The sequence below is a fragment of the Ovis aries genome, chromosome 1, assembly GCF_016772045.2.
Source record: "Ovis aries strain OAR_USU_Benz2616 breed Rambouillet chromosome 1, ARS-UI_Ramb_v3.0, whole genome shotgun sequence".
In the NCBI taxonomy this organism is placed as follows: Eukaryota; Metazoa; Chordata; class Mammalia; order Artiodactyla; family Bovidae; genus Ovis; species Ovis aries.
Window position 1 is genome coordinate 113,304,258 of NC_056054.1, and position 20,302 is coordinate 113,324,559.

The 20,302-nt window shown below is 37.7% G+C and overlaps 2 protein-coding genes across 4 annotated transcripts in view; both read left to right on the forward strand.

Annotated features, from left to right (window-relative positions):
• The window catches only part of ATF6 (activating transcription factor 6), a 248,398-nt gene that overhangs the window by 149,935 nt on the left and 78,161 nt on the right, over positions 1–20,302 (forward strand). The gene's annotated exons all lie outside the window — the stretch shown is intronic.
• LOC105611653 (proteasome activator complex subunit 3-like) lies at positions 2,263–6,819 on the forward strand. Its single transcript, XM_060415545.1, has one exon. It carries the CDS (start codon positions 2,267–2,269, stop codon positions 3,182–3,184), a length of 918 nt encoding a protein of 305 aa, XP_060271528.1. The 5' UTR covers positions 2,263–2,266; the 3' UTR covers positions 3,185–6,819.

Genomic DNA, 20,302 nt, shown 5'->3' on the forward strand with positions numbered 1-20,302 from the left:
GTATGTATATCTAAATCACCTCTTTCTGCTGCTGCTGCTAAGTCGCTTCAGTCGTGTCCGACTCTATGCAACCCCATAGACAGCAGCTCACCAGGCTCCCCCGTCCCTGGGATTCTCCAGGCAAGAACACTGGAGTGGGTTGCCACTTCCTTCTCCAATGCAGGAAAGTGAAAAGTTAAAATGAAGTCGCTCAGTCGTGTCCGACTCTTAGTGACCCCATAGGAGTGGTTTAATATAAGTATAAATAGAAATTATTTACCTAAGCCAAAAAACTTGCATAATATTGAATTCTGCTTTTTTTCATCTCGCCATATCTAAAAGTATCACCATGTTAATTTTACTAAGACTTTCTTGATGCTTCTCTTCAACCACATCACCACCCCCAACGAGGTATTTTTTTTCCATTTGGATTATAGTATCTTAGTGTCTTACATACGTAGTTGAGGCTGTGATGAGCTCCCCAGATCCCTCCTCAGAACTTAAGTTTTTATTTCCCAACTGCAAGAAGTCCTGCCTCCAAAGAGCCCTCTTCAGAACTGCCTTGACCCCATCTCAGGATAACTCTGAAGGGCATCTCCCAGTTCCCCATGGGGTCCGTCAAGGCTCTGAGATTGCATTGACGTCCCACTTCTCCCAGTTCTGTCTCTTCCTTTCCATAGGTGTTTATCTTAAGAACACTCCCTAATAAACTTCCATTAAGCAACTTCTCTGCTTACTGGGGACCCAACCTGTAACAACATGTTTGTCTTGTTGATATTTTCCTTTTGGTTCTAGATTTTCTGAAGTTCTAGTTAGCTAAAATCTTACTATGTCAAGATCATTTCCATCAGGCATGTATTGAGCACCTGTAAAGGAAATGAATTAAAACTTGGCTTCTGTCCTGAAGGAGTTTACAGCCTGACTGAAGTGACAATTACATTTGAAACTATACTATAGCATCTTTAGAATAATCCTTAAAAACAAAACAAAACCCTAAACTTCAGTAATTTTAGAATAAAAGTGAGTGGCATGGATTTTACTCTGTGGGTTGCAAAGAACAAAAGGAAAATATTTCAGGGAAAGGAAAATGAATATAAATAAATAGGGTGAAAGTTTAGAAGGCATAAAGAAATTGTCTTTATGATTCCAGAAACCTTTAAGGAAAAGGTAGTTTTTTCACTTTTTATTTTGAATTAAGTTGAAACTTACAGAGAATTTATAAGACTAATACTGATCTCTCATACAATCTATACAGAGTCATCAATTTTTATCATTTCTCCACATGCTTCAGCATTCTCATTCTCTATACACATGCACACACTGACAAACATACACACTCTTTTTCTGAACCATCTGAGAATAGGTAAAATACATCATACCACTTTATCCCTTAATACTGTAGTGTGTACTTACTAAAAACAAGGATATTAACCTTGGTAAGCACCACACACTGAATTCAGGAAATCTGTTACTTTAATCTACAGTCTAGATTTAACTATAATTATTCACCAAAATGAATTTTTAGAAAAGTTCTGTAACTTAACATTTGCTATTTAAACTAAAAATTATATAAAGTAAGCCATAGAAGATCTCAGAAATTTTCTAACTTGATTAAAAATATAATAGTGAACTCGCTTCTGACTTTTTATGTATGCTTAGTTGCTCAGTTCTGTCCAACTCTTTGCGACCCCGTGGGCTGTACCCACCAGGCTCCTTTGCCCGTGGGGCTTCTCCAGGCAAGAATACTGGAGTGGGTTGCCGTGCCCTCCAACAGGCGATCCTCCCAACCCAGGGATCGAACCCGCATCTTCCCCAGTGTGGGCAGATTCTTTACCAACTGAGTCACCAGGGAAGCCCTCTGACTTTCTAAGGGGAAAGCATGGATAGTCTCAGATTACCTGTAAAGATGTGATTTAAGGCTCTTCAGAAGCGAGCCTATTGGAGAAGGAAATGGCAACCCACTCCAGTATTCTTGCCTGGAGAATCCCAGGGATGGGGGACCCTGGTGGGCTGCCGTCTATGGGGTCGCACAGAGTCAGACACGGCTGAAGTGATTTAGCAGCAGCAGCAGAAGTGAGCCTTGCTCTTGGGAGCCCATTTTGTGAGGTGACTTTCAAAAGAGACCGTGTATTCTGGATCTAAGGACGGTGGATTTCCTTGACCTCCGTCTTCACAGCTTAAGTTTAACGATGTTCTTTGGAACTGTCTTCCAGCCGGTGGGGGCCAGTAAATAGGAGATGAGCCGCCCAGATAACTAGATCCGGCTGGGCCTCCTCCCCACCTACACATGTGGCCAGGGCGCCATCGGGAGTGGTCAGCGTGCGGCTCCGCTTCTGCCGCGTGCCATTCCGCAGGGACCCCAGGACGTCACTTCGGCCTAGCGGGCCCTGGTCTGTTGGGAGTTGGCGATGGCGCCGGAAGCCCAAACCTGTATCTGCTGCAACATTTGATGCCCCTGGCGGTCATGGCTTCTCCGCGGAAGCTAGAGCAGGACGTGCAGGCGAAAGTAGATTCATTCCGGGCCCGCATCGCCCAGGAGGCCGAGGATCTAGTGTCCACCTTCTTCCCTCAGAAGCTCTCAGAGCTAGATAGTCGGGTCCAGGAGCTCCGCCTGCAAGACTTGTCCAGAATCCGTTCAGTGCCAGCCCCAGAGAGCCTCATCGCCCCAGACACTGTGGGTGATGGGCCCAACCGGGATCCGCCACCTCTGCAGACCCAGTCCTCCATCAAGGTACTAGCACTGCCCGGCGGCGAGGGACAGCTTCTGCGAAGCAACCAGCATCTGGTGGAGCTGATTGAGCGTGTAAAGCCTGAGATCGAGCTGCTGAGAGAGAAGTGCAACACCGTGCGGATGTGGGTGCAGCTGCTCATCCCGAAGGTGGAGGACGGCAACAACTTCGGAGTGTCCATCCAGGAAGACACCGTGGACCAGCTGTGGACTGTGGAGAGCACAGCAGCCTCCTATCTACGCCGCTTCTCCACCTACTACAACACCCGAGCCAAGCTGGTATCCAAGATAGTAAAATACCCCCAGGTGGAAGATTATCGCCGCACTGTCGCGGAGGTCGACGAAAATGAGTACCTGAGTGTGCGCCAGATCCTGCTCCATGTACGGAACCAGTATGCCACTTTGCATGATGTAATCCTCAAAAACATAGAGAAGATCAAGACCCCTCGGAGCACCAACACTGACAACCTTTACTGAGGACCTTTCTCCACCGCACTTTGCTTCAGGAGTTGGCTGAGCTGTTCAGGCAGCCAGAAGGCTGGTTATCTACAGGTGATGAAACAACTGGAAATGTGCGTTACTCTTTAGAGACTGTTTCGTATAGCTTATCCTCATACTAAATCCTCTTGGTGTAATTTTTATTTGATTTTTCTTTGGGGAGAGAGAATGGGATCAAGCCATCTGGTTGAAGGTGGTAAGGCTGGTCAAGGAGAAAGGATGGCCATTTTAGAAACAGCTTTATAGATGAATGTTCTTTTTTTATGGCATTGGTGATATTGAATGGTTTCAGGGGTTAATTTAAAAAAAAATTTAAAGAAAGTTCAATGAAGCTTTTCTTAAAGTTCTCCTCTGTTACTTTGTTCAAACCTCAGAAATGCTCCTTTGATACCATCTTTTGTTTTTTGCAAGAAAAGGAGTTTAAAGGGATGCATTTAGGTCATTGTATGCTTTCAGTTTAGCAAATTGAAATAAAAATCATTTTTTGATGGCCTGTGTGCTTATCTGAACTTTAATTTTCAGATGTATAGTTTTCCTCCTCCTCAGCTGGACTCATACCTTTGGTATTTTTCAACTCTGATGTGTAAGAAAAATGAGCATATAAAGAGGGATAGATCTCAGTTGTTCTAAAGAAATGGGCATCTATACCTCCCTTAGACTGAAGAGAAATCTCTGAAAATGGCTTCCTGGCACAATCTTCTGCCATCTCAGCATCGTCTATTTTCCTTTTACACACAATTTAGAGTTTCTTCTGAATATCCATTTGTTTAAGTCCCTGCTAAGTCCTTCAAGCTTATATCACATTTTTTGCCCTCAACTGATTTTCAACTCCTGTATCCTTTTTGTCCCTTAAGATATTTCTTATTTCTTAAATGTTTTCCTGTCAAATTATATGGGTCATTTTTAAAATCTAAAGTCTCTAAAATGTGACTGGGTTTTTTCCTCCTTCCTGCTTTTGCTGCCCAGTTTAGGGGAAACCATTGTCATCTTCTCAGTAGTGATCTATATTGTTGGTATATTTCAAGTCCAACATTTCCAGATTTCATTTGCAGATAAGGTAAATTACTATACCTTGAGTCACCTTATGCATCAGAGAATTTCTTGCAGTTATTGATACGATGAATCTTTCTTCCATGGTGGGTTTTTTTTTTTTTTTTTTTTTCAGAATTCTGCTTTATCTGGTGATGAAGATACTTAAGTCACCTGAAGTATATTTATTGAAAACTTTTTCAGTGGGACTTCGGCTCAGACAGTAAAGTGTCTGTCTACAATGTGGGAGACCCAGGTTCAATCCCTGGGTTGGGAAGATCTGGAGAAGGAAATGGCAACCCACTCCAGTATTCTTCCCTGGAAAATCCCATGGATGGAGGAACCTGGCAGGCTACAGTTCATGGAGTCACACAGAGTCAGACAGGACTGAGCTACTTCACTTTCACTTTCTTTCACTTTCACTTTTTTTCAGTATTAGTAGTATTTGAGGATCTTTGTCACTCAAAATCAGCATTTGTGGAAGTTATATAATACACAATTGGAAAAAGAAAGAGTGGGAGTTACTTTTGCTGCCTTTTTATATACAGGAATGAGATTATTCCCATGTGTAATTGACAGCTTCATTTCTTTTTCCCATTCAGCTAACAGTGCCCTGAATCCTTATGAGAGCTTTTTAAAACTATGCATAATAAGTTATGACCTTAATCTTTTAATGTATTTTATAGTATTACTTTCATGCAGTAAATTATTTCTCAAATGAATTTTTGGTAGGGAAATTATGAGGGATAAAATTTATTTTTGTGAGAAATGAGAATGTATTTCCCATTGGAAATTTTTCCCACATAATATAAGACCCTCTGAAACTAGGTAACTGTCCAAGTGAGAGTCTAGAATCTATTATTAAAACTTGCTTGTAATTCTACTCCCCTCCCCCCTTTTTTGCAATATCTTTATAAGAATATACTCCTTGCTATAAGTGAAACTACCTTCAGATCTTGCTTTGCTAAGTCACTTCAGTCGTGTCCGACTCTGTGCGACCCCATAGACAGCAGCCCACCAGGCTCCCCTGTCCCTGGGATTCTCCAGGCAAGAGTACTGGAGTGGGTTGCCATTTCCTTCTCCAATGCATGAAAGTGAAAAGTGAAAGTGAAGTCGCTCAGTCGTGTCTGACCCTCAGTGACCCCATGGACTGCAGCCTTCCAGGCTCCTCCGTCCAGGGGTTTTCCAGGCAAGAGTACTGGAGTGGGGTGCCATCTTGCTTTAGATAGGATCAAAATATAATTATCTACTCTTTTCATTGATCCTAATCATCCCTTCCCCATGCCCTCCTTTCCCCATTTAGTGAATGAAATCACTTTTGAAGGAAACTTTTTAGGAGTTTCTTTTCAACAATGCATTTTGGTTGCCAAGGGTGGAAACCAGCATGAACCTTTATTGTACAGACTTGACTCTAAAGGCTGCTATAAAAACATTTCCTGTTTAACAGTAAGAATTGTTTAATATGTAAAGCAGAGATGTTTTCTTTTTCATCTTTTTTAAAAAAGAAATATTTCTTATTTTGAATTATACCACATTTCTAGTGGATGGTTTTGTTTTTCTAAGTGAATAGAGATGTTCATTACATTTTTTTCTGGGGTGGTGTCAAAGTCTGTGCAGGAAGAGCATGATGATTTGGGGCACGTCTTGCTTTTTCATTTTCCTTATCTTTTTCACTTGAAGGAGTAAAATAGCTGTTTCTTCATGAGTGAAGTGAATTAGAGACATAATCACCTTTAAAAATTTTTAATTTATAACTATATAATATATCCTTATAACTGGGCCTATATTACTAAAATATACATGAATATGTGTCTATATTAACCTATATAGATGAGAAAAAATTGTAAACTGGTTTAGTGGAAGCTTTATTTTCAAAGTAAACTTCTAAAAAATGATGCCCCAAGATAGAACAAGTTTATTCTTTTGTTGAACTTCTGAAAAGCCTGCATCTTTCAAATTGGACCTTGTAAAATAACAAAAGATATTGCCTAATAGAAAGACTTCTGGTTGCATTTAACATTCTTCCTCAAGAGTTCTCTTTATTTCCCTTGTAAGGTTTTAGATCTGATTCAAATTAAGTGCCAAGAATTCTACGTCAGTTCATATCGTTTGACAGGCATTTAATTGAATGCCAGTGTGTAATCGACAGTGTAAGGAAGTCCAATTGTTGCTTGTTTTTCAAACATAGTTAATCATCTAAGGTTTAAAATACCTGTTCCATACATAATACCACCGTCATCTTACTTGCTTGTTATACTCTTAAACTGTCAAACCCTATGCCAGTTCAGTTCAGTTGCTCAGTCGTGTTCAACTCTGCCACCCCATGGACTGCAGCACACCAGGCTTCCCTGTCCATCACCAGCTCCCGCAGCTTGCTCAAACTCATGTCCATCCAGTCGGTGATGCCATTCAACCATCTCATCCTCTGTTGTCCCCTTCTCCTCCTGCCTTCAGTCTTTCCCAGCATCAGAGTCTTTTCCAGTGAGTCAGTTCTTTGCATCAGGTGGCCAAAGTTTTGGAGTTTCAGCTTCTTGATGCTGACCTTATGCAAGATTGAAATAAATTATCTCTAAAAAAAAAAAAAATTATCTCTAATATCCAAGCATGTCTTTTACTAAGAAAATATGCATGTCCTTTTTAGTTCAGATTTCTGGTATTTGCATTTTTCTCCCTGTTCTAACACTATATCAAACAAATTTGGAGCTGGTGCCTACTTCTGTGAAAATCAGCCCTTTATGATTTCTCCTTGCATATGGTTGCACAAGCTTTTATTGTAATGAGCCTATTTCAGGACTGGTATCAAAACATGGTAGCCAATATGTAACATTTGCTAGCTGTTCTTAAAGCATCTTTTAAATTCCTTTTAAAAAGGCAGCTGGATTCAAAGAGTGTGTGTTTCATGTTTTGTTCTTAGGAAATGGTTTTAAAAACTCATTTGAAATTAATTTTAGTTTTAAATTCTTTTTATGATTCATGAAAGCTTCTAACTCAGATCTGATTGGAAATTCTGAAATTGGTAGATCTGGTTTTTAGAACTGAGTGACATACCTTTCTTAATCTATAAAACTGATATAGAAGAGGCTCAAAGTTCTTAAGTTTTGGAGCTTAGAAGTTTTTTTTTTTTAATTATCAAATTGTTTATAAATTCTTTGGTTATTAGAAGCAACTTTTTAAATAGTCTTAATGAGGTTTTCATATTTCTGCAGAACTCTTACCAAATAGCTTTAAGACATTAATAGATAACTGTGATCAATTTAAAATGTTTTTTCAGTTTCAAAAGGACTATCTCAATGCTCAGAAATTTGAAAAACAAACAGGGAGAAGTCATCTCTAATCCACTAGTTTAATGAAATTATTGAAGCTTATGTGTGGGTTTCATTTATTTTAAGAAATACATCTTCTCACATTATTGCAACAAAGATTATGTAAATTTCTATAGAAGATAAGCATTTATATTTAAATCAAGTTTTACTGACTAGAATTTCATTTGGCTGTTATCCCCCAGATTCAGATAGCAATAGATAAACCCCCTTTAATTTTGTCTTTCAAGGATTCTTAAGGCTCTGTTACCTAGCTGTGGCAATGATATGCATCTAGGATAAGGGTTTTTACCACAATGTGAAAAATAGAGATCAAGTGGCGTGGAAGACATGTGCCTAGATTACTGTGGGAATGTCTAGATACTTACAATAGGATTTTACTCCGATTTTGATTTGAGGTTCCATAGTGGAATTAACCATTTTATTGTTTAGTGTTTATACCATCCCCCCTCAAAAAACATTTTTATTACCTCTGTAAATATGTTCAAGAAAGCACTCATTGTCTTGTACTGATTAGATGAGTTGTTCCTTCTTACAGTGGTTTGGTATGAGTAGGAGGGAATCCTACTTCCTTTATCAACATTTGAAGATTTCTGAAAGATGCTATTGTGCACTGACATCAAGGCATTTGTTAAAAATTACTGATCTTTTCAAAGAAACAAAGGACTCAGTCAGTTACAGAAACAGGTGTTGGACCACCCCTGTTCACTGTATTACAACACTGTAGTGCTAATACATAAGTATCTGCCCACCTTGAACTGAAATTATTCGTGGGAAATAAAATAGAAATGTAGAAGTTGCATGACTTATCTTTTCATCAGCAGTCATTGGTGTTTAATATTAGATGATTATGCATTTGTATATGTTTTTCTTTGCCTTCTTTTTTGTGATAAGTCTTTAAATTCCTAAAGTTAGTTAGCAGAATCTTATCAGTGAAGCTTAGTGATCCCAGTCACTCAAATTTAAACTATTTCAATACTAAACTGAACTTAATGAATTCTCTCACATAGAGAATGTCAAGTGTTATTTTTACTTGTGAAAAACTATCAGGAGCTAATGAACAGGAACTAAACCTGCCTACAGAATTAAGTTCCTTTTATAACTTGTCCACTTATTTTAGCTTTGTTATTTAATCTCACTTTTAACAAAGTTTTGCAGCATGACCTTGGAAATACTGTTTGCTTCAGATAATACAGCATTTTGAACTTCTTGAATAAATATATAGCTTCCAGTTAAGGTTTTTGATGTACTTTTGCCTCCTTAATTTTACAGATGAAGAAATTTAGACTCAGAGAATTATATAACGTCACACAACTTACGTGACAGAAGTCTAGACACCAAATCATCTTTCATTTCAGGCTAGTGCTTTATTCATTGCACTGTACTGCGTCTTCATTTTCAATAAATGAGATTATAGTGTGTTAAAAGAGAGTTCTAGAAATGTTCAAACCAGTAGCCACAAATTAACATATCACTACAAAGTGGTGTATTACTTTATTATATGAAATTTAAGAGAAGTTGAAATGTTTCTAAACCAGAATGCGCTTTAGTATTTTTACTAAAAGATTATGTAAAGGTATCTAAAACAATCTCTAAATTTATATGGTAACTGTAACTTTATTTTGGTCATAGAAATGACCCTTACTAAACAAATTCCAGGAGTTTCAATACCCCCATTCCACTTCTGAGGAGACATTCTAAACTATCAACCATGCCATTTGAGGTGGTGGTGGTTTAGTCGCTAAATCGTGTCCGACTCTTGTGACCCCATGGAGCCTGCCAGGCTCCTCTGTCTATGAGATTCTGTAAGCAAAAATACTGGAGTGGGTTCCATTTCCTTTTGCAGGGGATCTTCCTGACCCAGGAATCGAACCTGGGTCTTCTGTATTGCTGACAGATTTGTATTGGAGGGAGTTGCTATTACAGCATTTGGAAATAGGTGGGGAGAAATATAGTACAAGATTTTATTTATTTCACTTTTCAATATATGGGTTTAAAATATCTTACTGACCAAGTCCCCTATCCTCCCATTGTTTACCACCAAAGAACTGCTAAGTGGAGTTGTTACAGCTCTGCCCCTAATAACCTGCAGAATAAAGGGGAAAGCAGAGGAGCAATAGGTTTTTGTTGGAGAGGAAGGCTCAAAGGACAATTTCCCAAAAGAAGTTTATCCTTTAGAGCGTCACAGTGTTCATTATAGTTGCCACTAATCTTCAACTCTAACTGGTCCTAATGGAGATGTGTTGTAAGAGTAAACTACACACCAGAGTTTGAAGACTAAGAACTTGAAGAAGAAAAGTAAAATAGCTCAATAATTTTTACACTGGTTATGTACAAATTGAATGATAGTATTCTGAATATGTTGGGTAAAGAAAATAGATTATTAAAATTAATTTTACCCATTTCTTTTTACTTTTTTATTACTAGAAAGTTTACATGTGACTTGCATATGTGGTTAGCAATATATTGACCTTAGGCAACGTGCTTAAGAGCTAAGATTTCTAAGTTAATTGGGTTGAGCCTTGAAGCTGAACCAAAACCTTCTACAGTGACATATTATGGGGACATTACCTGAGGACACTGATTTGTCATTTTTTCATAATGTATGATAAAAGTGAATCAAGCCTTCTCAGAGTTCAACTTGATCTTGGAACTTGGAGTGCCTAAAGGGAATGGATGGCCAGCATGCCACTTAAACATATCTTCTAAATATCTTATCTCTTATCCACGGTGAGAGCCTAGAGTACTAGCCTTCTGTATTGCTAATTCAGGGTGATTCCATATGCTTTAGAAACCTAATAGATAGTAAGGGTGACATCTTATTTTGGAGATTGACTTTCCTAACTATTTTTACCTGAATGAAAGAAAAATGTACCTATGGATACCTTCAGGCAAAGTCAGGCTCATCCTCAAGGAACAACATTTGAACACTCAGTGAAATCTGGAAAATTCCACTGAATTCCAATAATACTGTTTCTTTGTATTATTTTTATGTGTACACGTATAATACCTTCTCTAGGTAAGTTTCTTGAGAATAGTGAGGGACTTTTTTTTTAATTCACTCTTAATCCTTTTGGTGTTTGCATATAAGTTTATAAAGCATTTTGAATTTAACTGAGCCAAAACTTGATCAAACTAAAGAAAATTGTTTTCTCATAAGACATATATTAATAGTAAGTGAGGTACTTTGTTACAGTTGAACATGTTTGTGGATGTATACCCAGGAATCTGTAACAATGATAGACATCTAAAAATTTGATTCATAATTAAAGACCAATTTTAGGCTTCTAATTAAACAGTTTTTAATCACAATAATATAAATGTTATAAAGTACTTCTGGCAATTCTCCTCCAATATTCCCAGTGATTTCATTAAGCCTATTCACCCTGCAACAGCTGCAAGTTATTCCAAACATCTGTACTGAATTCCCATGCTGTATAAGCCCATTTGAAAACAACTCACTCACCCCATTAACAGCATCAGTAATTCTCTTATTACTTTTCTAACCAAGAGTTATGGAGAAATAAGTCTAGTATATCAAAGAGTGAAAAGTTTTGTTTTTCAAAATTGATTCTCTGTGGTCATGAATATATGCTTTACCCTTCCAGATTTCTGATTTTAAAAAGTTAATTTCTTAAATACTTAAAGGTACATTATTTATTAAATACTCAAGAAAGAATTCTCTTAGATTTTAAGTTTTATTTGCTAATATAAAGACTTAAAATATTCTGGTTAAAATTATTTCATAAATTTTAAACAGTTTAAAAAGTATAGTGAGCTCAAGACATCACTGTCTTATTCCTCAGCTTCTTTAATGTTAGTGAATGTTTTTCTCTGCTTCTTTCTTTCATTTTCTGCTGTGAGACAAGCACAAAATTATTGAACCCATTACCTATGTATTTCATAGCTTACTCCAAAACTTCTTTAAGGCACCCATCTGGAACTAAAGAAATTTGACAGACTAAGATGGTTGCTCTTCTGTAGAGGAGTAGTGAGAAAGGCCATTTTATGAGCTTCATGAGCTGAGAGTTAATATTTTCAATGAACCAATAAGTTGAATATAGTCCTTTGTATTTAAATTTCAGCTTATTGCATTGCATTATATTAAGTCCAAAAGACCACACAGTATGGTAAGAAGTTTAAATGTTACTTAAGAATCGAATTTCTGTTTATACTTTTAGAAAGAAGATTAAGAGTAATGACAACAAATGAAGTCAAAATAGCTTAATTAAAAGAAGCAAATAATTGTAGTTATTAAAAGAATATCTCCTTAATCTTACAGTGTGTGCTAGTTTTTTGCTTTGCAAGTACATAAACTTATGTATTACGAGATATGCTCATTCTATAAAAGTTTTATGTAAAATTAACAAACTTTAGCCCCAGGAGAACATTTAAAAATTAAAACTAATGTTTGAAAAATGAGAACTTTGATAATTCCCATAGGAAAGACTATAAGAAATATTGTATCAGAAAGAAATATTACTCATTATTCATTTTTTAAGCTCTTTCATTTCTACCTCAGGAATCATTTCCATTTTCTCAAAAAGGTTTAACAACACTCCTGCCTAGGAAATAAATTTGAGACTTTTAGTATTATCTCATGGTGGTACTATTCTAAATATATGTTTAATCAGTAACTAGATTTATTCTGAAATTATTTCTGAAATTTTTAGCTACACTGTCAGATTAATGGCTAACTTATTTTCTTTTTTAAATTTAATTTTTATTTTATTTTGGAGTATAGTTGATTTACAATGTTGTATTAATTTCAGGTGTATAGCAAAGTGATTCAGTACATTCTTTTTCAGATTCTTTTCCCTTATAGGTTATTGGAGAATATTGAGTAAAGTTCCCTGTCCCATACAATAGACTGGTCCTTGTTGATTATCTGTTTTATATGTAATAGTGTATATGTGTTAATTTCAAACTGATCTCTTCTCAGTAATTTCAAGAAGCAATATTATTTCATTAAACAATCAAATTGTCCCTGTCCATTGATTAACCTATCATGAGGATTTACTAATCTATTATTTTGTTCAGGTGTATGTGAAACTCTTTCTGTACATGTTCTTGAGCTCACAATAAGTATTAAGGCATTTATTACCTTACGTATGGGAACACATTTGCTGTATAACCCTGGTAACATTGTTATGATGTTTTAGTATAAAATTACTAGTAGATAGAGAGACCACTATGTCAATCACCTGTACATTATTCTGTCCTGTTAACCAACAGAGATCCTTAACTGTCATAAAATAATTTTCTTATTTGTCATATAATGAAGTATCTGAGTGTAATTATATGAAGTAATTCTTAAAGTCAGTCAGTCTTGAGTGACCAAGCATATTCTTCAGTCTCATCATTCCCCTCTACCCCTACCCCCAGTATACCCTCACCCACAGTATATTTTAGGCAAGCCTTACCCCCAGTATACCCTCACCCACAGTATATTTTAGGCAAGCCTTAATTTGGATTTCTACTCATAGTTTTGGCAGTCCTAATGTGTGTAGCGAACAAAGCTAGTGGAGGTGATGGAATTCCAGTTGAGCTATTTCAAATCCTGAAAGATGATGCTGTGAAAGTGCTGCACTCAATATGCCAGCAAATTTGGAAAACTCAGCAGTGGCCATAGGACTGGAAAAGGTCAGTTTTCATTCCAATCCCAAAGAAAGGCAATGCCAAAGAATACTCAAACTACCACACAATTGCACTCATCTCACACACTAGTAAAGTAATGCTCCAAATTCTCCAAGCCAGTCTTTAGCAATACGTAAACTGTGAACTTCCTGATGTTCAAGCTGGTTTTAGAAAAGGCAGAGGAACCAGAGATCAAATTGGCAACATCTGCTGAATCATGGAAAAAGCAAGAGAGTTCCAGAAAAACATCTATTTCTGCTTTATTGACTACGCCAAAGCCTTTGACTGTGTGGATCACAATAAACTGTGGAAAATTTTGAGAGAGATGGGAATAACAGACCACTTGACCTGCCTCTTGAGAAACCTATATGCAGGTCAGGAAGCAACAGTTAGAACTGGACATGGAACAACAGACTGGTTCCAAACAGGAAAAGGAGTACGTCAAGGCTGTATATTGTCACTCTGCTTATTTAAAGTATACGTAGAGTACATCATGAGGAATGCTGGCCTTGAGGAAGCACAAGCTGGAATCAAGATTGCTGGGAGAAATATCAATAACCTCAGATATGCAGATGACACCACCCTTATGGCAGAAAGTGAGAACTAAACAGCCTCCTTCCTAAAAGTGAAGGATGAGAGTGAAAAAGTTGGCTTAAAGCTCAGCATTCAGAAAACAAAGATCATGGCATCTGGTCCCATCACTTCATGGCAAATAGATGGGGAAACAGTGGAAACAGTGTCAGACTTTATTTTTTTGGGCTCCAAAATCACTGCAGATGGTGATTGCAGCCCTGAAATTAAAAGACGTTTACTCCTTGGATGGAAAGTTATGACCAACCTGATAGCATATTAAAAAGCAGAGATATTACTTTGCCAACAAAGGTCCGTCTAGTCAAGGCTATGGTTTTTCCTGTGGTCATGTATGGATGTGAGAGTTGGACTGTGTAGAAGGCTGAGTGCCAAAGAATTGATGCTTTTGAACTGTGGTGTTGGAGAAGACTCTTGAGAGTCCCTTGGACAGCAAGGAGATCCAACCAGCCCATCCTAAAGGAGACCAGTCCTGGGTGTTCATTGGAAGGACTGATGCTGAGGCTGAAACTCCAATACTTTGGCCACCTTATGCAAAGAGCTGACTCATTAGAAAAGACCCTGATGCTGGGCGGGATTAGGAGCAGGAGGAAAAGGGGATGACAGAGGATGAGATGGCTGGATGGCATCACCAACTCTATGCACTTGGGTTTGGGTGACCGCTGGGAGTTGGTGATGGACAGGGAGCCCTGGCGTGCTGCGATTCATGGGGTCGAAAGAGTCAGACATGACTGAGCTATTGAACTGAGCTGAACTGAATGTATATAGCAGATAGCAGCTTTTTTAGATTTGAACTTGCTCTTGAATCACTTATGAATAAATTAATGAATAGATAAATAATGGCTAAAGTAGGTACTCACCTGAAGTTTGGTGGTTTCAAACAACTGTTCAGTTGCTCAGTCATGTCTGACTCTTTGCTACCCCATGAACCACAGCATGGCAGGCCTCCCTGTCCATCACCAACTCCCAGAGTCTACCCAAACCCATGTCCATTAAGTCAGTGATGCCATTCAGCCATCTCATCCTCTGTCATCCCCTTCTCCTCCTGCCCTCAATCTTTCCCTGCGTCAGGGTCTTTTCCAATGAGTCAGCTCTTCGCATCAGGTGGCCAAAGTACTGGAGTTTCAGCTTCAACATCAGTCCTTCCAATGAACACCCAGGACTGATCTCCTTTAGGATGGACTGGTTGGATCTCCTTGCAGTCCAGGGGACTCTCAAGAGTCTTCTCCAACACTACAGTCAAAAGCATCAATTCTTCTGCGTTCAGCTTTCTTTATAGTCCAACTCTCACATCCATACATGACTACTGGAAAAACCAGAGCCTTAACTAGACAGACCTTTGTTGACAAAATAATGCCTCTGCGTTTTAATATAATGTCTAGGTTGGTCATAACTTTCCTTCCAAGGAGTAAGCGTCTTTTGAATTCATGGCTGCAGTCACCATCTGCAGTGATTTTGGAGCCCAGAAAAATAAAGTCAGCCACTGTTTCCACTGATTCCCCATCTATTTGCCATGAAGTGAAGTACAAACCACTGTACTGTAATTTTTATTTTTAAGATTTTGATTTTATTTTCTAGAAACTTTTTATATTTAAGGAGTTGTCATCCAGTTGTACTTTAATCATTCATTGACTGCCCACAATAGAGTCATACATTTATTTCCTCTTTGTGAACAAAGAAAATCATTTAACAATTCTTGTTTTCTTCATGAACAAGGTATATCATGGGAGGTTTGAAATAGTAGATTCAAAGATTTATAGGACTGTTTTCACTACTCATAACTTAAAACATCTAAGAATAATTCCTAATATATGAGATTACCTGTACTTATTTTGACATTAATGTTTTAGTATATGACTGTGTTAGAATTGTTCATGCAAATGCACTTTAGAATCCTACTAATAATATTGAAATAATTATGTTGAAGTTACTTTAGCTTACTTTTACTTACAGTCATCCCTACTTTTATGTTCATATAATTATCTACCATTCATATAGATTTGAAGCTATAAAGATTATCTCAGATGACAATTTTTCCCGAGTGTATTTATCATCCTGACATTATATGATTTAGAGTTATGTTGAAGCTAGTGTGTGCTTCCTGAACATACAGCAAAAACAGACCAGAAGTACACAAAAGAGAGAAGTTTTATGTTATAGAGAAATATGATTTGTTCAATAATTTTGTGTTAAGTTGCTGATGAATATTGATTTCCTTTTATTTAGGGACATCCTAGAAACCAGTCTAGGTATGAGCAGAATTGATCATTCCTAGCAATTTGATAAACTGCCTTTCATGAATCAGTTGTATTTTCTCGTTTGGAGGTCTCAATGTCATTTTTCTTGATGATTTTATAAACTTTTATTTTGATTTATTCAGTATACCAAGCAAACAAACAACTGTTTGGTATACCGAAATAAAATTGTTATTGACGGAGCTTGGTCTAAATCCCAGCTGGGCCTCAGTTTTTTCAAATGAGGGCATAGGCTGTAAGATCTCTGAGGTCTCTTCCTCCCATATGGCCCTGTGCTTTTGGCTAATGAAATTTCTATCATATTTTGGTTGGCTTTTTGTGTGTAATAGCAGACTTTTAAGAATATCTCCCACATGAGACTTGAGACATGAGATTTGTGGAGTCAGGAAGGGGATGATCATAAAGTCTTCAAAGACAAAGAAAGTATGAGCTGAGTCATGTAAATAGTAAGGTATTCTCAGCACAGAATAATAAAAATCAAGAGCAATAGACACAGGGACCCTCACCAGCAAGTATACCTGAAGGAATGTGGAATTCCCAGATGGTGCTAGTGGTAAAGTACCTGCCTGCCAATACAGGAGACATAAGATGTGCGAGTTCTATTTCTGGTTTGCAAAGATCCCCTGGTAGAGGGAGTGGCAACCCACTCCAGTATTCCTGCATGGAGAGTCCCATAGACAGAGAAGCCTGGGGGGCCATAGGGTCACAAAGAGTCAGACACTTCTGAAACAACTTAGCACACATCATCTTCTCAGTTAAGTATGCATTCTATATATATCCATTTGAATGTTCCATATATAGCAAGAGTTGGGAAATAGAAAAGAAATTTTAGATTGCTTTGGATTTTTTTTTTTTTAACATTTTAGAAAGCAGCAGCTTGGTATCTTTGCTTAATAACTGTATGTTGAAACAAAGAAAGGGGTTGGATTAGTTGACTGAGTAGCTTTTCCCTCTATTATTTAGTATTCACTTCTGAGACACTTGCCTTGTTTTTTTAAATAGTATCTATTGTTTTCCTAATTGTTAAATTTTTATTTTCCTTTTTGGTTTATGGCTCCTATTTATAAGTAGCCTGATACTTCAATCAGCCATTTCAAATTGTCATTCTACTCATCTTTTGAGTTCTGTGTTAGCTGATGATTTTTCATGATCTCCTTTGAATGTCAGAGTTCACAACCATTTGATTGGTCTAAAGAGCATATCTATTGTCATACTTCCTAATAAAAATGTTTATTTGTTGTAAGAGTAAAGATTCAAAACTCAGAGAAAAATATCTCTCTCCCCCACCCCCAAAAAAAACCCCTTCTGTTAGAATGAGAAACATTATCTTTGTGTGGTATTTTGGGCTTCCCTGGTGGCTCAGAGGGTAAAGCGTCTGCCTGCAATTTGGGAGACCCTGGTTCAGTCCCTGGGTTGGGAAGATCTCCTGGAGAGGGGAACAGCTACCCGCTGTAGTGTTCTGGCCTGGAGAAGTCTATGGACTGTGTAGTCCATGGGGTCACAAAGAGTCGGACATGACTGAGCAACTTTCACTTTCATGAGGTACACTCTTGTGTGTGACCTGATTTTCCAGGGCTGGGCTCAGCACATCTTACTTCCTCTAGTGCTTCACCATGTTAGCACTTGTGTAGACCTCACAGTAGAGAGTGAACTACAGCTTAGATTCTTATTACATTGTTTTGAGTGTTTCCATAGGTAAATGTTGGGCAATATCTTAAAATAATAGCTTCTGCTTCTTAGAGGCATCTGTTTAATAGCTGAACTCTGGTGAGGAACGTAAGTGATTTTTGATTAAATGCAGTTTCCTCCAGTTGTATTCCTCATTCTACTGTTTCTGATGAAGAACATATTTTCTATTTGGATGGTCTAAACTTTCTCCTTTCTCTGTTCTATGCATGTGTGTTTTCCTTTGTTTCGTTTTTGTCATCTTTACAGCTAAGGAAGCTTGTAAAGAAACATGATCACATCTAGACAGATAAGTCTTCTTTAAATGAGTATACTTCATGTTCTGTTGACTTGAATCCCTTTAACAATAATGGAGAAGATTGACTCACTTACTTTTTTTAAATTTCAGTTTCTATTATTTGCCCAATTTATTTTAGTGCTGTGGATACAAAAATTCCAAACATTTTTAGCTCTTTGAAGTCATCTTTGTAGTGACCAGCCCTAATTCCTTTTATTCCTAATGTCATTGTTGTTATTAGTTGCTAAGTGATGTCTGACTCTTTGCAACCCCATGGACTGCAGCATGCCAGGCTTCAGTGTCCTTCACCATTTCCCAGAGTTTGCTCAAACACATGTCCATTTTGTGGCTGATGCCATCCAACCATCTCATCCTCATACATCCTAATAGTATATCTCATCATATTATGAATATAGATCAGTAATAATATTTTTTTTGGTGGTACTTAAGATGTACTAGGAAAAGCGTGCATTTAATTGTTGGCAAGAGATTAAGATTTAAAAAAGATATTCTGAGGATATTGTTGTTCAGCATCTCAGTCTGACTTTTTGAGACCTCTTGGACTACAGCACACCAGGCTTCCCTATCCTTCACCATCTCCCAGAACTTGCTTAAATTTATTCTAGTTGAGTTGATGATACCATCCAACTGTCTCACCCTCTGTCGTTCCCTTGTCCTCCTGCATCTTTCCCAGCATCAGGGTCTTTTCCAACAAGTCGGCTCTTTGCATCAAGTGACCAAAGTATCGGAGCTTTACCTTCAGCATTAGTCCTTCCAAGGAACACCCAGGACTGATCTCCTTTAGGATTGACTAGCTTGATCTCCTTGCAGTCCAAGGGACTCTGAAGAGTTTTCTCCAACACCACAGTTTGAAAGCATCAATTTTTTGGCACTCCATCTTCTTTATGGTCCAACTCTCACATCTATATATGACTACTGGAAAAACCATAGCTTTGACTACATGGACTTTTGTTAGCAAAGTATTGTTTCTGCTTTTTAATATGCTGTCTAGGTTTGTCATAGCTTTTCTTCCCAGGAGCAAGTCCCTTTTAGTTTCATGGCTGCAGTCATGAAACTAAGTCAATCACCAGCTGAGGTGATTTTGGAGCGCCAGAAAGTAAAGTCTTTCACTATTTCCATTGTTTCCCCATCTATTTGCCATGAAGTGATAGGACTGGATACCATGATCTTAGTTTTTTGAGTGTTGAGTTTTAAGCCAGCTTTTTTCACTTTCCTCTTTCATCTTCATCAAGAGGCTCTTTAGTTCCTGTTTGCTTTCTGCCATAAGGGTGGTGTCATCTACGTATCTGAGGTTATTGATATTTCTCCCAGCAATCTTGATTCCATCTTGAGCTTCATCTAGCATGACATTTTGCATGATGTACTCTGCATATAAGTTAAATAAGCAGAGTAAGTAGAAGTACATGATAGGAGCTAATGTGGACTTAAGCTTGGGAATGAAAAGGGGGCATATTTCGTGCTGAAGGTAAGAACGAAGGAGTCCAAGATGATTTTAGATTTCTATTTGGATAACTAGATGGAAATTGATGAGTTAATGAAAGTAGAAAACATAAGAGAAGATAAATTGTCATTTAAGAATACTGTTATAGATATTCCAGTGGAGATGTTTAGTGAAAAATTGTAAATATGGGTCTTCAGTTAATATTTGGGAGGTTTGAGTCAGACATATACTTCAAGTCATGGGACTAGATGAGAATGCCAATAATATGCGTTAAAAAAAGATTCACCACTAAGGAACACCAATTGTTAATGTGGAATGTGGTGGAAGAGAAGGTAGCAACCACAATAACATTGGAGGGAAATGAGAACTAAGAGAATTTGAGGAGGGAAAGTCGCATGTCAGATGCTGCAGAGAGAAATCTCCTGTGAGGACTGGATAAAAGCAAGTGGCTTGGACAATTAGAATGTAATATTTTTGAGGACAGTTCAGTAGGGTGGTAGTGACAGAGTTAGTTTTCATTACTTTGGGCATCAAATGGAAGATGAGGAAGCCCATTGATTTATGACTCTGTTGTAGGTTAGCTATCTAAAATAATGCCATTATTAACTTAGTTAATGCTTTTGAAAAATGTTAGGTCAGACATTAACTGGCAATGTCAAATATGTCAGAAATGGAATTACAGCTCTGTCCTAGTAGGGTCTCCTGATTGTAAGCAACAGAAACCTACTGTAACTTAAAGCAGAAACTGCTGACATTAAGCAGAAAAGGAATTTATTGGAAGTCTATTTGGTAGTTCACAGATACCATGGAAGGCTGGAGAATTCAGCTTAGAATGTGGTGGGA